Source organism: Equus quagga, chromosome 6 (genome assembly GCF_021613505.1).
Source record: "Equus quagga isolate Etosha38 chromosome 6, UCLA_HA_Equagga_1.0, whole genome shotgun sequence".
Lineage (NCBI taxonomy): Eukaryota > Metazoa > Chordata > Mammalia > Perissodactyla > Equidae > Equus > Equus quagga.
The window spans coordinates 86,819,839-86,835,949 of NC_060272.1; the positions used below are offsets into that span (position 1 = coordinate 86,819,839).

At 41.3% G+C, this 16,111-nt stretch overlaps 2 protein-coding genes and 1 long non-coding RNA gene across 12 annotated transcripts in view; 2 read left to right on the forward strand and 1 right to left on the reverse strand.

Annotated features, from left to right (window-relative positions):
- The window catches only part of TUT7 (terminal uridylyl transferase 7), a 59,743-nt gene extending 48,465 nt beyond the window's left edge, over window positions 1-11,278 (forward strand). For all 7 annotated transcript variants that reach the window (XM_046664720.1, XM_046664718.1, XM_046664725.1 and 4 more), the window contains one exon: window positions 10,267-11,278. In XM_046664720.1, the coding sequence (XP_046520676.1) occupies window positions 10,267-10,334 (68 nt within the window). In that variant the 3' untranslated portion in view covers window positions 10,335-11,278. The remainder of the gene's footprint in view (window positions 1-10,266) is intronic.
- On the reverse strand, window positions 1-15,240 carry LOC124241128 (uncharacterized). Of its 4 annotated transcripts, none has more exons than XR_006889112.1 (4): window positions 14,908-15,104; window positions 14,614-14,820; window positions 14,143-14,184; window positions 1-1,838 (listed from the first exon to the last, which is right to left on the reverse strand). It is a non-coding gene; the product is annotated as an uncharacterized LOC124241128 (long non-coding RNA). The 4 variants fall into 4 exon arrangements; XR_006889111.1 differs by having other exon boundaries at window positions 14,105-14,184; XR_006889109.1 differs by lacking the exon at window positions 14,614-14,820 and having other exon boundaries at window positions 15,047-15,240.
- A 15-nt stretch (window positions 15,241-15,255) lies between these two features.
- The window catches only part of ISCA1 (iron-sulfur cluster assembly 1), an 11,479-nt gene continuing 10,623 nt past the window's right edge, over window positions 15,256-16,111 (forward strand). The window contains exon 1 of the mRNA XM_046664726.1: window positions 15,256-15,492. Coding sequence (XP_046520682.1) covers window positions 15,271-15,492 — 222 coding nt within the window. The 5' untranslated portion in view covers window positions 15,256-15,270. The remainder of the gene's footprint in view (window positions 15,493-16,111) is intronic.

Here is a 16,111-nt window from a genome sequence, read left to right on the forward strand (position 1 = left end):
GGTTTAAAAAAAACAAATGTGTGTTGTTTTATTTACTGCATAGTTGTTTACCACATGCCCTTTGAGACGCTTCCTTTGAATAACTGGTTTTAACAGGGATCCGACATCAGAATCACTCGGGGAACCCTTGAAAATACAGCTGCCCTGCCCCGCCTTCCCTTCCTAACTGAGATCCTTCAGTGGTTAGACTTGGGCCTCTGTATTTTTAAGTGTTCCAGGTGATTCTTATACCATCCCTAGGAACCGCAGCCTTTAATTATCAGTTCTTCTTCCACACATTCTGTTTCTGATGTGAAATCACCACCATCTTGTCAGCAGTGTGTTCTCCTTGTGGAGACTATTTGCGGGGCACCAAAGCAAAGAAGGTGCTCTTGGCCTGAGCTCCATTCTCTCAGCTACGTCATTTATTTGTCCCTTAACAAGTTTTATTAAACCCCCCCACTACATACAGGCTATGGGCCTAAACACTGAAGACACAGCCATGAACAACAAAGCCCCTACCTCATTTACTCTCTCTTTTTGTCAGAAGAGATACCTAAATATTTCATGTGGCGACAGGTGCTGAGAAATGCAAAAGCAGGAAAAGGGAGAGAGAATGTGGATGGAGAGGCAGCCTCTCTGACAAAGGAACGTTTAAGCAAATAATCAGATGAAAGGAAGGGACAAGTCAAGGGGAAATTGGAGTTAGACCATTATAGCAGAACTAAAAGCAATTTTTGTCCTCCAGCATCCCTGCGTGGAGTGGGTAGAGTGACGGGAGTGGGGTGGAAGAGGGTAGGTCAGGTAGGTGGGGCTGGATCAGAAAGCACCTTGAGCACTGGTAGGCAGGGATTTCCCCTGAGTGAGGTGAGCAGCTGTTGGAGGGTTTTGAGCTAGGGTGTGGTGTTTGAATTATGGCTGCTTTGAGGAGGTGAGAGAGGAGACTCAAACCAATGAGGAGCCTCCGGCAGCAGTTCAGGGAGAGATGGTGACGGCTTAGACTTGGGTGGCAGCAGTGGAGGAAGTGAGGCCTGCCCCTGTTCTGGATATTTTGAAGGTAGTTGCAACATGATTTATTGATGGATTGGATGATAAAGTATGACAGAAAATGAATCGGAGATGACACTACGATTTTTGGCTAGAAGAACGGAGGTCAAATTTCCTGTGCTTGGAAAGACTCAGGAAGAGCAGACTGCAGGGAGAAATGAGGTTGAGTTTTAGACATGCATTTAAGAGACCTCTTAGATACCCAAATAGAGATGCCGAGTAGCCAAATGGATATATGAGCCTGGCATTGAGAGCAGAGGTCCAGGCTAGAGATGTAAATTTGAGTCTTATCAGTGTACAGATAGTATATAAAGGCCTGGTCTGAGTGGGATCACCTAGGCAGTAAATCCAGATAGAAAAGGGAAAAGCATTTAGAGACTCGGGGAAAATAAATAAAGGAGACAGGAAAAAGTGGTCAGTGAGGGAGCAGAGCCAGCAAGAGAGCTGGGTCCTGGAGTCCAAAAGGGAAAGTGCCTCAAAGAGAAGAGATTGACCATTTGTGCGAACTCCTGCTCATAGGTCTGGTGCGGTCGTAGACTGAGAATTAAGCATTGGATTTGGCAACACAGAAATCACTGGTAACTGCAAAAAGCCATTTATTTGGAGTGGAGCGGAGAAAACCTCATTGCAGGGAGTTCCGATGAGGAACGCTGGAAGAGGAATTGTAGGCAACCTCACCTCAGCTGTGGGTGCCCAGCACCAGGGCCCCCATCCCTACCAGGTCCCCAGGCCTGTGGACCGATGCTCAAAGGGAGGGGAAACCAGGAGGCTCTGAAGGCCTTTTTCTGGTGTTTCTGGAGTGCTGTTGAGTCCTGAAAGGGAAGGGAGAATATTGAGGAGGGAAAGAAAAAACAAAGTAATTTGAACATACTGAGTAACTTTTTCAGCTTTTTTTTATTAAGAACGGAATGAAACTATAAACTTGATGCAAACATTCTGAGTTGTGGCCTGCAGGCACCATTAGTAACTTTGCTTAATCTCTCTCTCTCCCTCCCCCTCCCCTCCCCTCCCCTCCCCTCCCGTCTCTCTCTCATCTTATTCAGTAAAGTAGGGTTGAAGGAGGGCAAATAGAGCATGTGTAGTCTTTTTAACTTGAATGTATAGTTTATGAGAAAAGTTTTTTAAATTTTACAACTTCACTGATACAACCTGACATTTTTGTATGTAATGTAAAACAGCCCACATGTTTTATGCTCAGCTTTTACATATTGTGTCTTACTGCTGATGTGCAAACCCTGTTTGCTTTTAGATGGGAGAGATCCCTGTGTTAGTTACAGAGTGTGAAGAGTCTAGGCTCTCTCTGCCATTAGGTGTCAGTTATTGAGAAATAGCGCTCCCAGATCCTCAGCAGCCTCCTACACCCTGCGGTAGAGGGAGCACTTCCCTGCTTTCACCAGCCTGGTCTGAGATCAGCTAGGGCTCTGAGACCTCAGCTTGGGAGAGCCAAGAAAGCTCCAGGCGAGGATTGTTTGGTTGTCTCCTTTGATTGTTGTTAACAAGAGAAAAATAAATGGAATTGTTAAGTTACTCAAGTACTTCTGTTTCTGTCCATACCAAGATGAATTATCTCAAGTATCTAAAATAATCTAAACAGAACTAGGCATTGATTTTTATGATCTGTGAATTTTATAGATGGTTTTTATTTTGGGTTTTTTTTTAGTGATTGGGGAAAACATTTGAAGTGACATGAAATATCTTTACAATTAAAATTTAAAGGGCATGGGGGTTGAGGTTGGTATGCAGAGTGAGGTTGGATGATTCAAAGAGAAACAGCAATCTTCAAATTGCCACCTTACCCAAAAGGAGAATGGTGTCCATGAGAGGTAAAGACGCAGGAGGCTCAGTGAGAAAATGAGGGGCAGCTGTGTCCAGGGAGGGTTTGTAATTGTTCTCAGTAGAAGGTATGGACTTAACAACAAGGAAAGTTCCATTGGGCAAACCCCCAAAGTCAAATAGAAATGAAATGAGAATGGATCCAACTGTGAGATGATTTGATTGACAGTCAGAGCAGCCATGAAAGTTGGATGAGGAGATTGACAAGCTGCCTCTGGAAGCAGCTTCAGCAGATGAAAGTGCATGAGAAGCAGACTCCTTTGCTGTTTCTGGGATAGTTTCCCACAGATCCTCTGAGAGTTCGAGGGTCACTTAGTTACCATATGTAAACAAGCCAAGAGTGTTGCTCTTACAAGCTTCAGTCTTGAACAGATGTTTCCAGAACATTTTACATAGGAAAGATACTGATCCTTGCTTAGTCAAGATGTTCGTTTTCCCAAGGATAAAGTGTTTAAGAATATCAGCTCTGCAGTCAGATTACATGGCATGATTTCTAGCTTTGTGATCCTGACAAACCTACTTAGCCTCCACTTGCCTCAGTTTCCTCATCTGTTACAAGGGGACAATAATCATCATCATCATCATCCCTGACTTGTAGGGATGTTGAGAAATCGTGTCAAAGCACTGAGAACAGTGCCTGCCTGTGGTGAGAGCGGAGCAGAGGAGTGTGGGGGTGACGACACTGATGCTGCTGGACGGCATCATTAGTGTTGCTCCTGCGAGAAGGTCACACCTCTTTGAAAGGAAAATTTGTTATAACTTCATAATTTTTTTTAAGTGGGATGGAAATACAGATGCTAGATATATACCTAGAAATGGCATTACCAATTGACAGTAAGTTAGGATTTCTGTAATTATCTTCTGAGTAAAAGGCTTCCAGATTTTTTAAATCTTTGAAGCAACTGTAAAACTTAAGTTTACTACAGAAAAAATTATTACCATAAATATGTCTACTTTATACCAGAAACAAAACATTTATAGGTGGTTAATATCTAGCTTTCCAATAAATTATTCAAATTAGTACAGGACAGCTGTTAAGACTGTCAAATTTCTCCGTGATAAATTTATCAAAATTATTTTCTGTTATAAATGTGAAATATTTCTCAACTGTACATAGTATTGTCTCCCCAGAGCTCTTCCTTTCCATAGTGTTGCACAGATAGTTTCACAAGTAGTTTTCTAGCAAGAACCTGGTGGTGTGGACTGCCCCTGCTCTCACACATCAGCTGTATTGACCTTAGGCAAGACGTTAGCTTCTCAGAGCTCCAGATGTCTCATCTATAATTGGTGTAGTAACATCTGTCTCCCAGGGTGCTGTGATGATTAAAGGACGCAGTCTTTAGTAAGCACTCGCCAAGTTCTCTTTCCAATCCTGATGCCTGCCTGCATTCCTTTCCACTAGGCCGCAAGTAGTTCTTTCTTTTTTTCTTTTTCTTTTCTTCTTCTTTTTTTTTTTTTTGGTGAGGAAGATTGGTCCTGAGTTAACTTCTGTTGCCAATCTTCCTCTTTTTGCTTGAGGAAGATTGTCACTAAGCTAACATCTGTGCCAGTCTTCCTCTATTTTATATGTGGGATGCCACCACAGCATGGCTTTACCAGTTGTGTGTAGGTCTGTGCCTGGGATCTGAACCCACAAACCCTAGGCTGCCAAAGCAGAGCACACAAACTTAACCACTACGCCACCAGGCTGGCCCCCCACAAGTAGTTCTTAACTCCCAAACGAGATAGGAGTAGATAGAAAATTCCATGAATTGCCTTGTTCTTCATTGTTACCTTTCTCCCCATATGTGTACAGCTAACACAATGCCTTAGATGTTCTGTAAGTTTTGTTGATTGGAGGTGTACTCATTTTGAAGGAATAAAGAAGACTTAGTGGGAGAATGGTCAAGAACATCAGCTTTAAAGTCAGACATACTTGAGTTTGAAAACCAGCCCAAGCATTTACTAGCTGTCATCTCTGTCAAAGTATCTAACCTCTCTGTGCCTCAGTTTCCTTATCAGTATTGGGGCTGACACCTCACAGAGCAATTGTAGGAGTTAACTTCATATACATAAAGCATCTGGCACATACCACCTAGTGTGTTACCGCCACCCTTGTTACTGTAATTAGCAGAAAGTCTCCAACCTTGCTGTGATTTCTCTCTTCTAACTTATTTGACAAATATGTAATGGAAATTTTTAACAAAACAAGGGTATGTGGAGATTGCAAAATCATCATAAAGGCAGATTTTTATGCCTAAATTAATTACTGTGGTTTACATATAACAGTTTATTCAGTATGAGAATCTCAAGAAACTGTTTTTCTATTCCTTAATCCTCCCCTTTTTTGCAAAGAAAATTAACTTTTTAGAAGAAACTACCTCTATCTCTTCATTTATTCTGTTTTAATCCCATGGGTTGAAATCTCAAAAATTGGAGATGCTATAAGAGATTGGTGGATATCTTTTCTCCCGCATGATGCCGGAGACTTAAACCATTTTTTTTCCCTTGACCAGAATGTTAAAGCCTACTTATTATTAAAAAAAAAAAAAATCTGTGGCTTTCATGATAGTAAATTTAAAATAATAGAAGTACTTTTTTAAATAGTATGGGGAGATCTTATCAGTGAATATAGATCATTCTTTTTGATACTCTTCTTGATATTCCAGTATATGACTATACCATTATTTATTTAATCATTCTTTATTAATGGACAAGCTGTTTTCAAATATTTGGTAAATCAACGTCTTCAAAACATTTTTGCTTGCATACTCACCCCCAAAATGTGGAAAGCCCAATTATCTCCTCGTATATTTTAAAGTTGACATCTAAATGTTTCATCGTAGTTACATTACAAAGCATGTAATTTCTGGGCATTTTTTGGTAAATATTGGCATTTTTAAAATAAAACTTTTAAATCAGCTTTAAATGTTTCAAATGAAATGTAAATATTGCAGAAATTTTACGTCATTTCCCTTTTTCCTTGAATTCCTTTGTTTTACTTCTAAGAATTTTATCTTCAGATAATATATTTTTATCATATATACTTCATGCATTTTATTGATCATCCTATCATACTTATCTGCAACAAAAATATTTATATAAATTGGATTTTTACACTTATTAAGTCTCAAATGTAAACATTTCTTCTAAATTTTTACAATTACTAGAATAATATAATTGATCAAAATAAATTTACAAATTTTGGTTAAAAATTACTTTTTATATTTGCTCACTGAAAGTGTCCCTCATTTAATGAGATGGATGGGATTTTTCCCCATGCATTCGTGTATCTTTGGATCAGTACTACCTATTGCGGGAATGAAACAGTGTTCTTTATCATTTCTATTCCTAATCCTTTTGTTTTTATAGTTGGTAAACATTGAGAAACCTCAGAAGTCTTTATGATAGTAAATTAAAAATAATAGAAATGCTTTTTAAGAGTTTGGGAACAAAGATATATTACAACAGTGCCACTCAGTTGTTTTCACTGAATATTTTCATTGAATAACCAAAATCATAAAGTAATGTATCATCAGAAATTATTTGTGATGATCATCAGCTATCACTGTAATTTTACAAAAACTGAACACTTGGATTTTTATTAGAAGCATTCACATTTATCGCAGATAACCAGCATTTTGTGTGCCTCCCTGCCTCCCCGGGCTGTTTCACTCCAGGGCAACATACCATACTAAGATTTGGGTGGTGAGGAGATAATGCTTCTCATTTATAAAGTAGGAGGAGAAAAATTGTGAAAGGGGAGTTGGAAAGGAGAACTGGTGTGATTCCCGAGAAGCAGCCCAAAGTCTTGGCCACAAAGGCGTTCTCAGAAAGAATTCAGATAGAAGTGGAGGCGCAGCAGTCGGCTCTCTTAAAGCACCTTGCCCACTTGTCCCGTTAAGTTGACTCAAGAATACATGTTTGAAAACCAACTGTTTGTTTAAAACACTATAGTGAATATTGCATATCTGCCTAGTTATTTCCTCGAGATAAATTCCCAGTTAGGAGACTGATGGGTTAAAAAGTATGCACATTTCACCAATGATACCAATAATGCCAAATGGTGATTGGCGACGATCCCAGAGTCATTCACAACCTGTTTCCTGTACCCTCACTTTACTGGGATAGTCTTTTTGCCAATCTGCTTGAATCTCTATTATTATCATTGAACACTAACATTTTTCACATTTTCATTTGTATTTCTTCATGTTATGTTTTTGTATTTTTTTAATTAGAGTGTTCATCTTTGTTTTTATTTTTCTTTCAGCCTCATTTATGATTTCTTTTGCCTTACAGACGTTTGTTTGCTTGTTTGTTTTAGTAGTTTGATCTGCTTCTGGGTAGTTTAGTAGTTTGATCAGCCAGCTTCTGGGTAGTTTCAAGTCATGCTTACACAATTTTATGAATTTCATGTTCTTGCCCCAGATTACATAAAAGTTCATTCGTATTTTATTTCTAGTAGTTTTGGGTTTTTACGTGTGAATTTTTGTATGAAACTTTTTATATGAAGTTTCTTCAAGTATGATGAGGTTTATTTTTATATATGGGAAATTACATGTTTAAGTGATACAGTAATAAGACTACTAGTACTGTACCTTTCTTAGGGAAAAAACCGACTTTTTAACATTTGCCAAAAAATATAAAAAGATATAAATAATAATATAATAACTACCCATCTACTAGAGAATTGGCATTATTTTTTTCACATTTTCTTTTCTTTTTTTTTTAATAAAAGATTAAGATGGTGGAAGTCCCCTTTGACTCCCATCCCCAGGCCCATTCTGTCATGTCCTCCTCAATCCCGGAGGCATCCATTATTATGAGTTCAGGTGCTCTTCCAGTTCTTTTTTAAGCTGTTACAAATGTGTCTTTTAATATATGTATCCTTGGTGAATTTTTAAATTTAACGCATCATACTGTATAATAAGAATGTTCTACAACCTGCTTTTTCAAATCTATTTAAGAAAATTATTTTGAAATTTATATATGTTGCTGTATATAGATTTAGTTTTTTCTTTATAGCATTCCATCACATGAATGCACAAAGTTTCTTAATCCTAGAACATGTTTGAGAGATTCTGTAGGGTTCATGTACCTAGAAGTCAACTTGTTAGGTCATAGCATATGTGCATTTTCAGTTTAGTTAAATATTGTCAAATTATCCTATTGGTTGAAATAATTGCCACTACTATCAGCAGTGTTTATTTTTGCAAATCTGATGAGGGAACAATACTTCAGTCGTGTTCAAATGCCTATATTCTTGACTCTGGTGATGCTAAGCACCCTTTTGTATGTTTACTGGCCACTTGGAGTTCCTCTTCTGTGAATAGCCTGTTCAGATCATTTGCACATTTTCCTGTTCCATTATCATTTCCTTATTAATTTGTGAGGGTTCTTCATTTATTCTGAATAGTGCTCCTTTATTATTATATACATTCTAAATATCTTCCTCCAGTATATCTTTGTCTTTCACCTTATGTCTGTTGCCACTCCTGCCACTTATCTTTGCTACTCCAAAGTTTATATTTTGAGATAATCAAATGATTGGTTTTCCATGATTAGTTTTCATGGTCGTGTAATTCATGATTCTAGGGTCATCTTTAAGAAATTCTTCCCTAACCTGAGGTCATAAAGATATCCATCTATATTTTCTTCTGATAGCTTATCCTCAACACTTTGTGCAGTTCAGAATATCAAAGATATGTGCCTGTAGACCAACAGACGTTCTGTAGCATAAATACCACAGTACTGTGGTGCATGCTTTCTGTCTGACTGGTGTCGTTCGTTTTTCACGGTGTTGACTATCTAGATGCCCTGCTTTGAAAAGTTTGCTTTGGGGGCATAAGTTTTTATTTGTATACTTAAGATATTTGCTTTAGAAAACTTAGAAAGTATACTTAAACAAAATGAAAATAAAAGCCATTTATACTTGCTCCATTGTAGAACAATAACTGTTTAGGTTTTGGAAGTAAAATCTTCCCATCTTTTTATGTCGATGTAATAATAATAGTTGACATCTATTGAGTAGTTTCTATGTTCTGGTTGCTTTACATGTATTAATTGATTTAATCTTCACAATTGCTCCCAAGGGGTAGGTGTTATTGCCCTCATTTTACAGATAAGGAAAATGAAGCACCAAATATATGATTGGTGTAGTTTTTCATGTGTTTAATTTTTAGTTTTTGTGAAAATACTATTCATGTGGTTTTATGACCTACTTTTTTCATGTTATTAATTATCCTTCTATGCATACCTAGTATTCTCTTGTGTTCCTAATATACTTAGTCATATCGCAAAAGTTTTAGACATTTGTTTGCATACTTACGTTATTATAAGCTTTCTGTGAATATTCTTTTAGCAAAATTTCTACCCACCTCCCTTTCCTTCTGCTCGTCTTTCAATTTGGTGATCAAAAATTGGTATCTTGTTTTAATTTACATTTCTTTGATTACCAATACTCATATTTTTTCTCTCCCATATATTGCTTTTTCTTTCCCCAGTCATCTATTGGTGTTCATCTTTTCTCTACTAAGCATAGCAAGCCTTTTTCATAAGTAAAGCATATGGTGGTGTGCTGAGGAAACTCTTCCCTACCCCAAGATTATATAAATATTCACTCCTTCTTATACTTTGACCCTCTTATATTTAATACTGTAATTCATTTGGAATTGGGTAGGGAGGAAGGGTATGACGTGAGGAAGGAAACTAACTCCTCCCTCCCTCCCCAAAATTAATTTATTTGACACAATACTAGTTATTAAAAAATTCATACTTTCCCCCATTGGTTTGAAATGCAACTTTTATTATATACTACTCTCTTATAGATAATCACTTAAGAATTTCTCAGTTTTCTTATTTCATTGATCTATTTCTTTAGACTCCAGAACAAAATTTATTAACTGTTCTGTGGTGTGGTTTTAATTAGTAATCTTCATTTCTATCCTTTACCTGTAAGTATAATAAATTTCCTTTTATATCAGTAAGTTATTGCTAGAATGTCACCATTCATGGCTTCATATCTGCAGAGCAATGATACAAGGTATTTATTTCTGACTAAAGAGTTCTTTGCAATTTGGTCTGTGTGTTTGCAAATGAAGACACTGATTTATGCAAAGCAGAGCCTTTGAAAGCTTCACCTGACCCTTCTGCACCAACTCGGATAGTGAACATGCACATGTATTAAAATGATGTCACTCTAGCAGCTTGTCTTCATTAGGAAGAATTTTGACGAGGCTTGTGTTTAATAGGTCATGTTTCATATATACTTTTTTATATCTAGCCTAATTACTGATTCAAAACAAATGACCAATGCCAGTGTGAAAAGTTTCTGTAAATAATTAACAATAAGAAGTAATTTTATGGCTTTTGTGGTAAAGTGAGGCTTGTTTTTATTTATGTTGGGTTTTGTTTTTTCCCCTCCTCTAGGTAGCCTTTCCAGTAAATATATGACTCAGGGAAAAGCCTCAGCGAAGAGGACCCAGCAGGAATCATGAGGGAAGGAAATGCAGCACTCTCAGTGGCCACTCGGGCGTGCCTGTTCACTTTGAAAATTAGGTTCATTTCACAGGACACAGCAGCGTAGATCAGGCTTCAACTTAATATTTAAGGGAAATGTCAGATTTTTTTAACTTAATGAAATTGTTAATGAGGAAAAAAAATTTTAATATAATCTTACCTACCACAAATCCCCATAGATTCAAGGATTTTAATGGAAAGCCATGACGTATGTATTTAAGCCAGGTTTAAAAAAAAAAGTTAACTATGGGCCAGTGTTTACTGAATACAATTTCATGGTTTTTAATTCTTTCAAAGCACACTGAGAATGGTGTGCTGATAAACCCCAAGTGAATTAACCCTTTTTTCCCCTATAAATCCCTTTTGTTTTGAAGAGGGGAAATTATATTTATTGTTGTTTACTGAATCCTTGTGTGAAAGCGTATCAAATATGTGTGAACTGCTACTACTGTATTTACAATTTACAAACTTTATTTTATTGATATTTGTAGAAGTGATAACGAACATGAGTACCTATTTATGTGAGCCTTCCATGGATGAGCAGTGCCACTGAGGGGCTTGTGTTTTTCCCTCTCTAATTTTAAGTGAGTTGACATATAAGTACTATGCTCATAAAAATGAAGTAAGGAAAACAAGTAGTCCTGTTTGCTGCTAAAAACATTTTCAAAGGAAAAATGACAAAATAAAAGTGCTTTTTACTTTTTATGATATTCAATTAGGGTGGAGAACTTTTAAACATCCCTGAAGATTAAAGAGGCTATCTCTGCCAATCACGAGTTTGGTTGGCGTCATTTTGAGTCTGACTGGAGCCCTCATGGAATTGTTTCTCTGACGTCACAAGCCCTTCAGAAGTAGTACATGGTCAGAACTATGCCTTGGTTTATTTATCATTTTGAAATAAAATCAAAATTTCAATCTGTAATTTTATCCACATTACTTTCTAGTGAGAGTCCTAAATTTCCTGAGGAAGCTAGAGCAAGGAGTAAGGGCAGCACAGATCTGTTCCTCTTTTCTCCTGCTCCCTCTGCTTGTGCTCACACGGCCATCGGTGATCACTGACACCACTGTGTACCACGCACGGGGAATGTGGGGGTCAGAGGCACAGACTAAGGGGGATGAAGACCTAAAGAGGGATGCGGAGGGAGCTTGCTGGGCAAGGCTTCCCAGACAGGAGCGGGCTCAGAAAATACACACCTATGTGCCCTTCTTTTCAACAAATTACTTGAAGACATATTCCAGGCAAAGAAGAATCATATCAAAATTAACTCGAGAATTGGGAAGCTGTGGTAGATTTAGTGATCATTCCTTAATCAGTTTGAACACAAACTCACGAATTAACAAGTGAATTACGCACCCTGGGCTGAAACTGCTCTACAAGACTTTCCTCAGCTGCTCCTTTTCTGATTTCTTCTCTTGCCTTCGTGCATGAAAGTCAACTTGACTGGGCATACAGTTCTTGTCACACTTTCTTCGGAAAGCCTATTGATGCTTTTGTCTTCTGGCATGATAGCAGAAGTCTGAGGCCAGCCTAATTTTTGTTCCCTTGTAGGTTTTATTTTTCTGCTTGGATGCTTCTGTGTGTGTTTATCCCCGTCATTTTTGTGTCAGCGACTGTTGTCAATACATCTCCCAACCCAATTTTTTTTTTCAATTTGAGAAAATATCTCTGTTCTTAATTTTTTTTCAAAAATGTTTCTGTCTTTTTTCAATATTCCTCTGTCATCTCTCTCCTTGGAAAACTTCTCAAGTTTAATCTCCATACACATGACTGGCTTGAATTTTAGTGTCATTCTGCTGTTTGCTGTTTCTAACATGAATTTTGTCATTTCACTTCTAATTTTCTTAAACTTACCTCACTCACCTTCCTTTCCTCTCATTCTTTTAGTTTATTCTTATTTTCTTCCTTTTCATAGAAACCATGTTTTCTTATATCTTTTTAAGGATTTTAAAGTTTCCTACATTTTATTCTGATTGCTATAGTAGATTCTGCCCAGTGTATTGGGCTTTTTGTTTGATTTTTGACCCCTCACACTGGACCAGTGGGATGATGACCGGTATATAACAACAGACCTGGAGAATGCCTTGCCCTTGGTTCTTTACTTCCTGTACTTGGATGGTGGTCACAGCCCCTTCTCAGTGCCCCAGCTAGGGGGCAGGTGCATCTGCTCCATGCCACGTCCAGTTCTGAGGGCACAGCTGTCTTTCAAATGCGGCTCACCTCTCTCTCAACAAGCTCCACAAATGCCCCACTACCAGGATTCTCCTTTCCTCTTTGAGGAACAAATATGATTTACCTCAATTCTATGAAACCCATTTTTTATAGCCCCAATGTACACTTTTTAGTGTCTTGCTCAGCATGTACAGTATCAGCAATGTGCACATTTAGAGATGTTAGAATGTTCTGAGATAAGTTCAGTTTTTCATCTTGAAAGGTGTTTCACAAATGGTTCTGTTAAAAAAATATTTCCCTAGTGGAAAAAATCCTGAGTAGATAGATCAGTAGGGTTCATAGTGTTAGAGGCAAAAAATGTTAACAAGAAAACACAGAAGTTAACAAATCCCCATGAAAGTCAAGATGCACTTGGTACTTTTTTCTTTGAAAGCAGGTTTGTTTGGACAGCGGCAGTCAAGAATTGAGCACACTTCTCACTAAGTGGAGTTCTAGGCTTCCTTAGGGTCTGGCTCTGCCAGCTTTCCAGCTGAGAGTGTGACAGTCCCCCCAACCTCTTGGCCGTTGCTTCCTTGCCTATAAAATGGAAATCATACCTGCCTTCCCACAGAATAGTGAGGATCAAGTGAGGTCTTCCTAGGAAAACACTTTTTTAAATGTCTAAAACGCTGAAACTAAATCCTAAAATGCAGTGTTGAACATTTCCCTATAGTAATATGTTTTTAAGCTATTAGTAGAAATCTAAAAATGGTTAGAGCTTGCAATCTCCTTCAACAGTTTCCACACCCACCTCATTTCGACACCACAGGACAGCTGCTTCTCTGAGATAGTCATGAAAACTCTTCTAACACGAGTTTATCTCTTGGAGCTGTGCCAGCTTCAAATAACATTAGGTGTGCCTGATGCCCTGACAGGTGGATTATGTGACTTCGCACTTACATGCGAAACAGTTCACCAATTAAAAACTAGTGTCTATTAAATAGAGGAAAGAAGCCTGTATAAATATACACCAGATCCTGACTCAGAAAATTTAAGACTAGATTTTTAAAATATTGTCTAATGCACTAGACTAAAAGGCTTGAGTTCAAGGATCCTTTGTAAAATCGCCGTGCTAACACTCCTGCCCTCCGCAGCTCAAAGTTGTGAGGCTGCGATGAGATGATATGCTTGGGTTCCTCGGAAACCTGTAAAGTGCTCCACAACTGTATAACTATTTCAATACTTGATAAAAATGATACATGGCATCCTTTTTTACATTTCTATTAACAAACTTTATCTTCTGGAGCAGTTTCAGGTTGACAACAAACTTAAGTAGAAAATACAGAGAGCTCCCACATGCCCCCTCATATCCACACACACCAACCTCTCCCACTATCCACATAACGCACCAGAGTGGGACGTGTTACAAGTGATGAATCTACAGGGACACTTCATTATCCCCCAAAGCCCCTTGTTTACTTTAGGATTCATTCTTGGTGTGGTACATCCAGTGGGTTTGGACAAATGTATAGTGACATGTATCCACCGTTGTACAGCATCATACAGAACAGTTTCACAATATATGGCATCTTTAAATACCTGCTGACAATTAGCGTTTATTGAGTGCTGCCACGTACCATGCACTCTTCTAAGGGCTTTTCATTTAATCTTCACAAGATCTGTAGGAGGAAGGACATGAGAAGTAAAATGACTTATCCCAAATCACCCAGCTAGTCAGACATAGCCAAGACGCCTCCTAATCCTACAGTATCTGTGTGCAGTGGGGCTTAGGGAAAAAATAACGATTCTCTTATTGTCAATGCGATTGCATTAACTACTTAACGGAATTTTGAACTATCCAACCCTGTCGACTCTAGGGGATGAAAGATAAAGCGGCCACGAAAACCCGTTGCACTGATTAGTTCTTTCCCCGTCAAAACACTGAGCGAGGATCTACCCCGCTAGCGCCGCTCCACAGAACCAAGCCCCTCCCTCTTTCCCTTCACCCCTGGCACTTTTGAAAAGTGCCATCCTGTTCTCCCGACTGCTGACCCGGCCGCGCTTCCTTCCTCCCAGCATCTCCCACTCTTCCCCGGGCCTCCGTTTACCAGGCCTCCTGTGGACGCCCAGGTACAGTGCCTGGTGCTCAGGACTATTTGCTGAATAGGCAGAATTAAGAGACAGAGGCCACCGAGCAGCTACGACAGGGTCTGACAAACAGGTGTTCAATCAAGCGCATTGACTGGTACTAGTTATAAGTGTGAGTATTCAGAGCTGCCCAGTCACATCGTAGGGGAGGGATCCAAAGCCAGCATCTAAAGCGAAAACTGCATTAGCACCATCCTTCAACATCCCAAGTAGGACAGCACGCGGTTGGGGGAGGGGGGATCTTTATTTATTACACGATTCTCTGCGGTAGTTCTACGCTCTTGAAAACCATCTAGCTGGACCAAAAGGGAAGGCTGAAGCGTAGGTGGCTGGCTGCGCGCGGAACCGTCCTGCCTCGAGAGCATCAGCTCCCATGCTGGGGGGCCTCCTCACGTTCTTAAGCGGCGGCTCCTTGCCCAGGGGACAGTCATGCAGCGACGCGCCTCCGGAGTCCCCACGCCGTTGGCCGCTCCGCCTGCAGCAACCCACTCCCGAAGCCACGCCGAGGCTGTCCTCGCCGGGACGACCTTCCTCCGCGCCGCTGCGCCCGCGTCACGTGCCCGCGGCCCTGGCGCCGGCCCCGCCCCGCCCCGCCCGTCACTCATGCGGCCCGCCCAATGGCGGCGGAGGGGCCGCGCGGGGCGGGGCCTGGGGCCGTGCGCCGGGGCTTGTGGCGTCAATGCGCCCGCCGTGTCCATGGAGAGAGGCTGAGGCGGCCGAGCTCCGGCCCGAGGCACCTGGGCGCCGGGACGGCCAGGATGTCGGCTTCCTTAGTCCGAGCCACCGTCCGGGCCGTGAGCAAGAGGAAGCTGCAGCCCACTAGGGCTGCCCTCACCCTGGTGAGTGGCCGAGGCGCGCGGCTGCGTCCATGACGCTGGGTCACCTCCGCCCCGCGACGGGAGGTCACGGCGGCGGGGTGGCGCGGGCGGGCGGCGGGCCCCGGGCGCGCTTCCCTACCGCTGCTGGGAGATAAACAAGTCCGGGCGGGGCTGCTCCGCGGGCCGGCGCCCGGGACTACGCTTCCCAGTAGGCCGCGCGCCGCCAGGCGGGGGAGGGGCGAGCCGGGAGCGTCGTGTGCGCGCAGCCGGACACACACACACCACGCCCCCGACCAACCCCCCGGGCCGCCCGAGATCCTGGCGGGCCGCGGACCTCGAGGGCAGGTGGTCAGAGGCCAGGTGTGCGGGGTGCCGGCGCAGCTGGACAGGTCAACCGGGACGCCCCTGCCGGTGCCCGGGGGCTGGAGCCCTCCGAGGACCCCCGTGTGGGGCCGGAGCGGCGGGGACGGGGCGTCCTGAAGTCCGCCGGACCGCGGCGGCTCCGCCGATGGCGTCCTCAGGCCGCCGGAGGGGAGGGTCCCGCTCGCGGGCGCGAGCGTACGGGTGAGAGGCCAGGGCCCGGGGCCAGGCGTGCGTGCGTGCGGGTGAGAGGCCAGGCCCCGGGGCCAGGCGTGCGTGC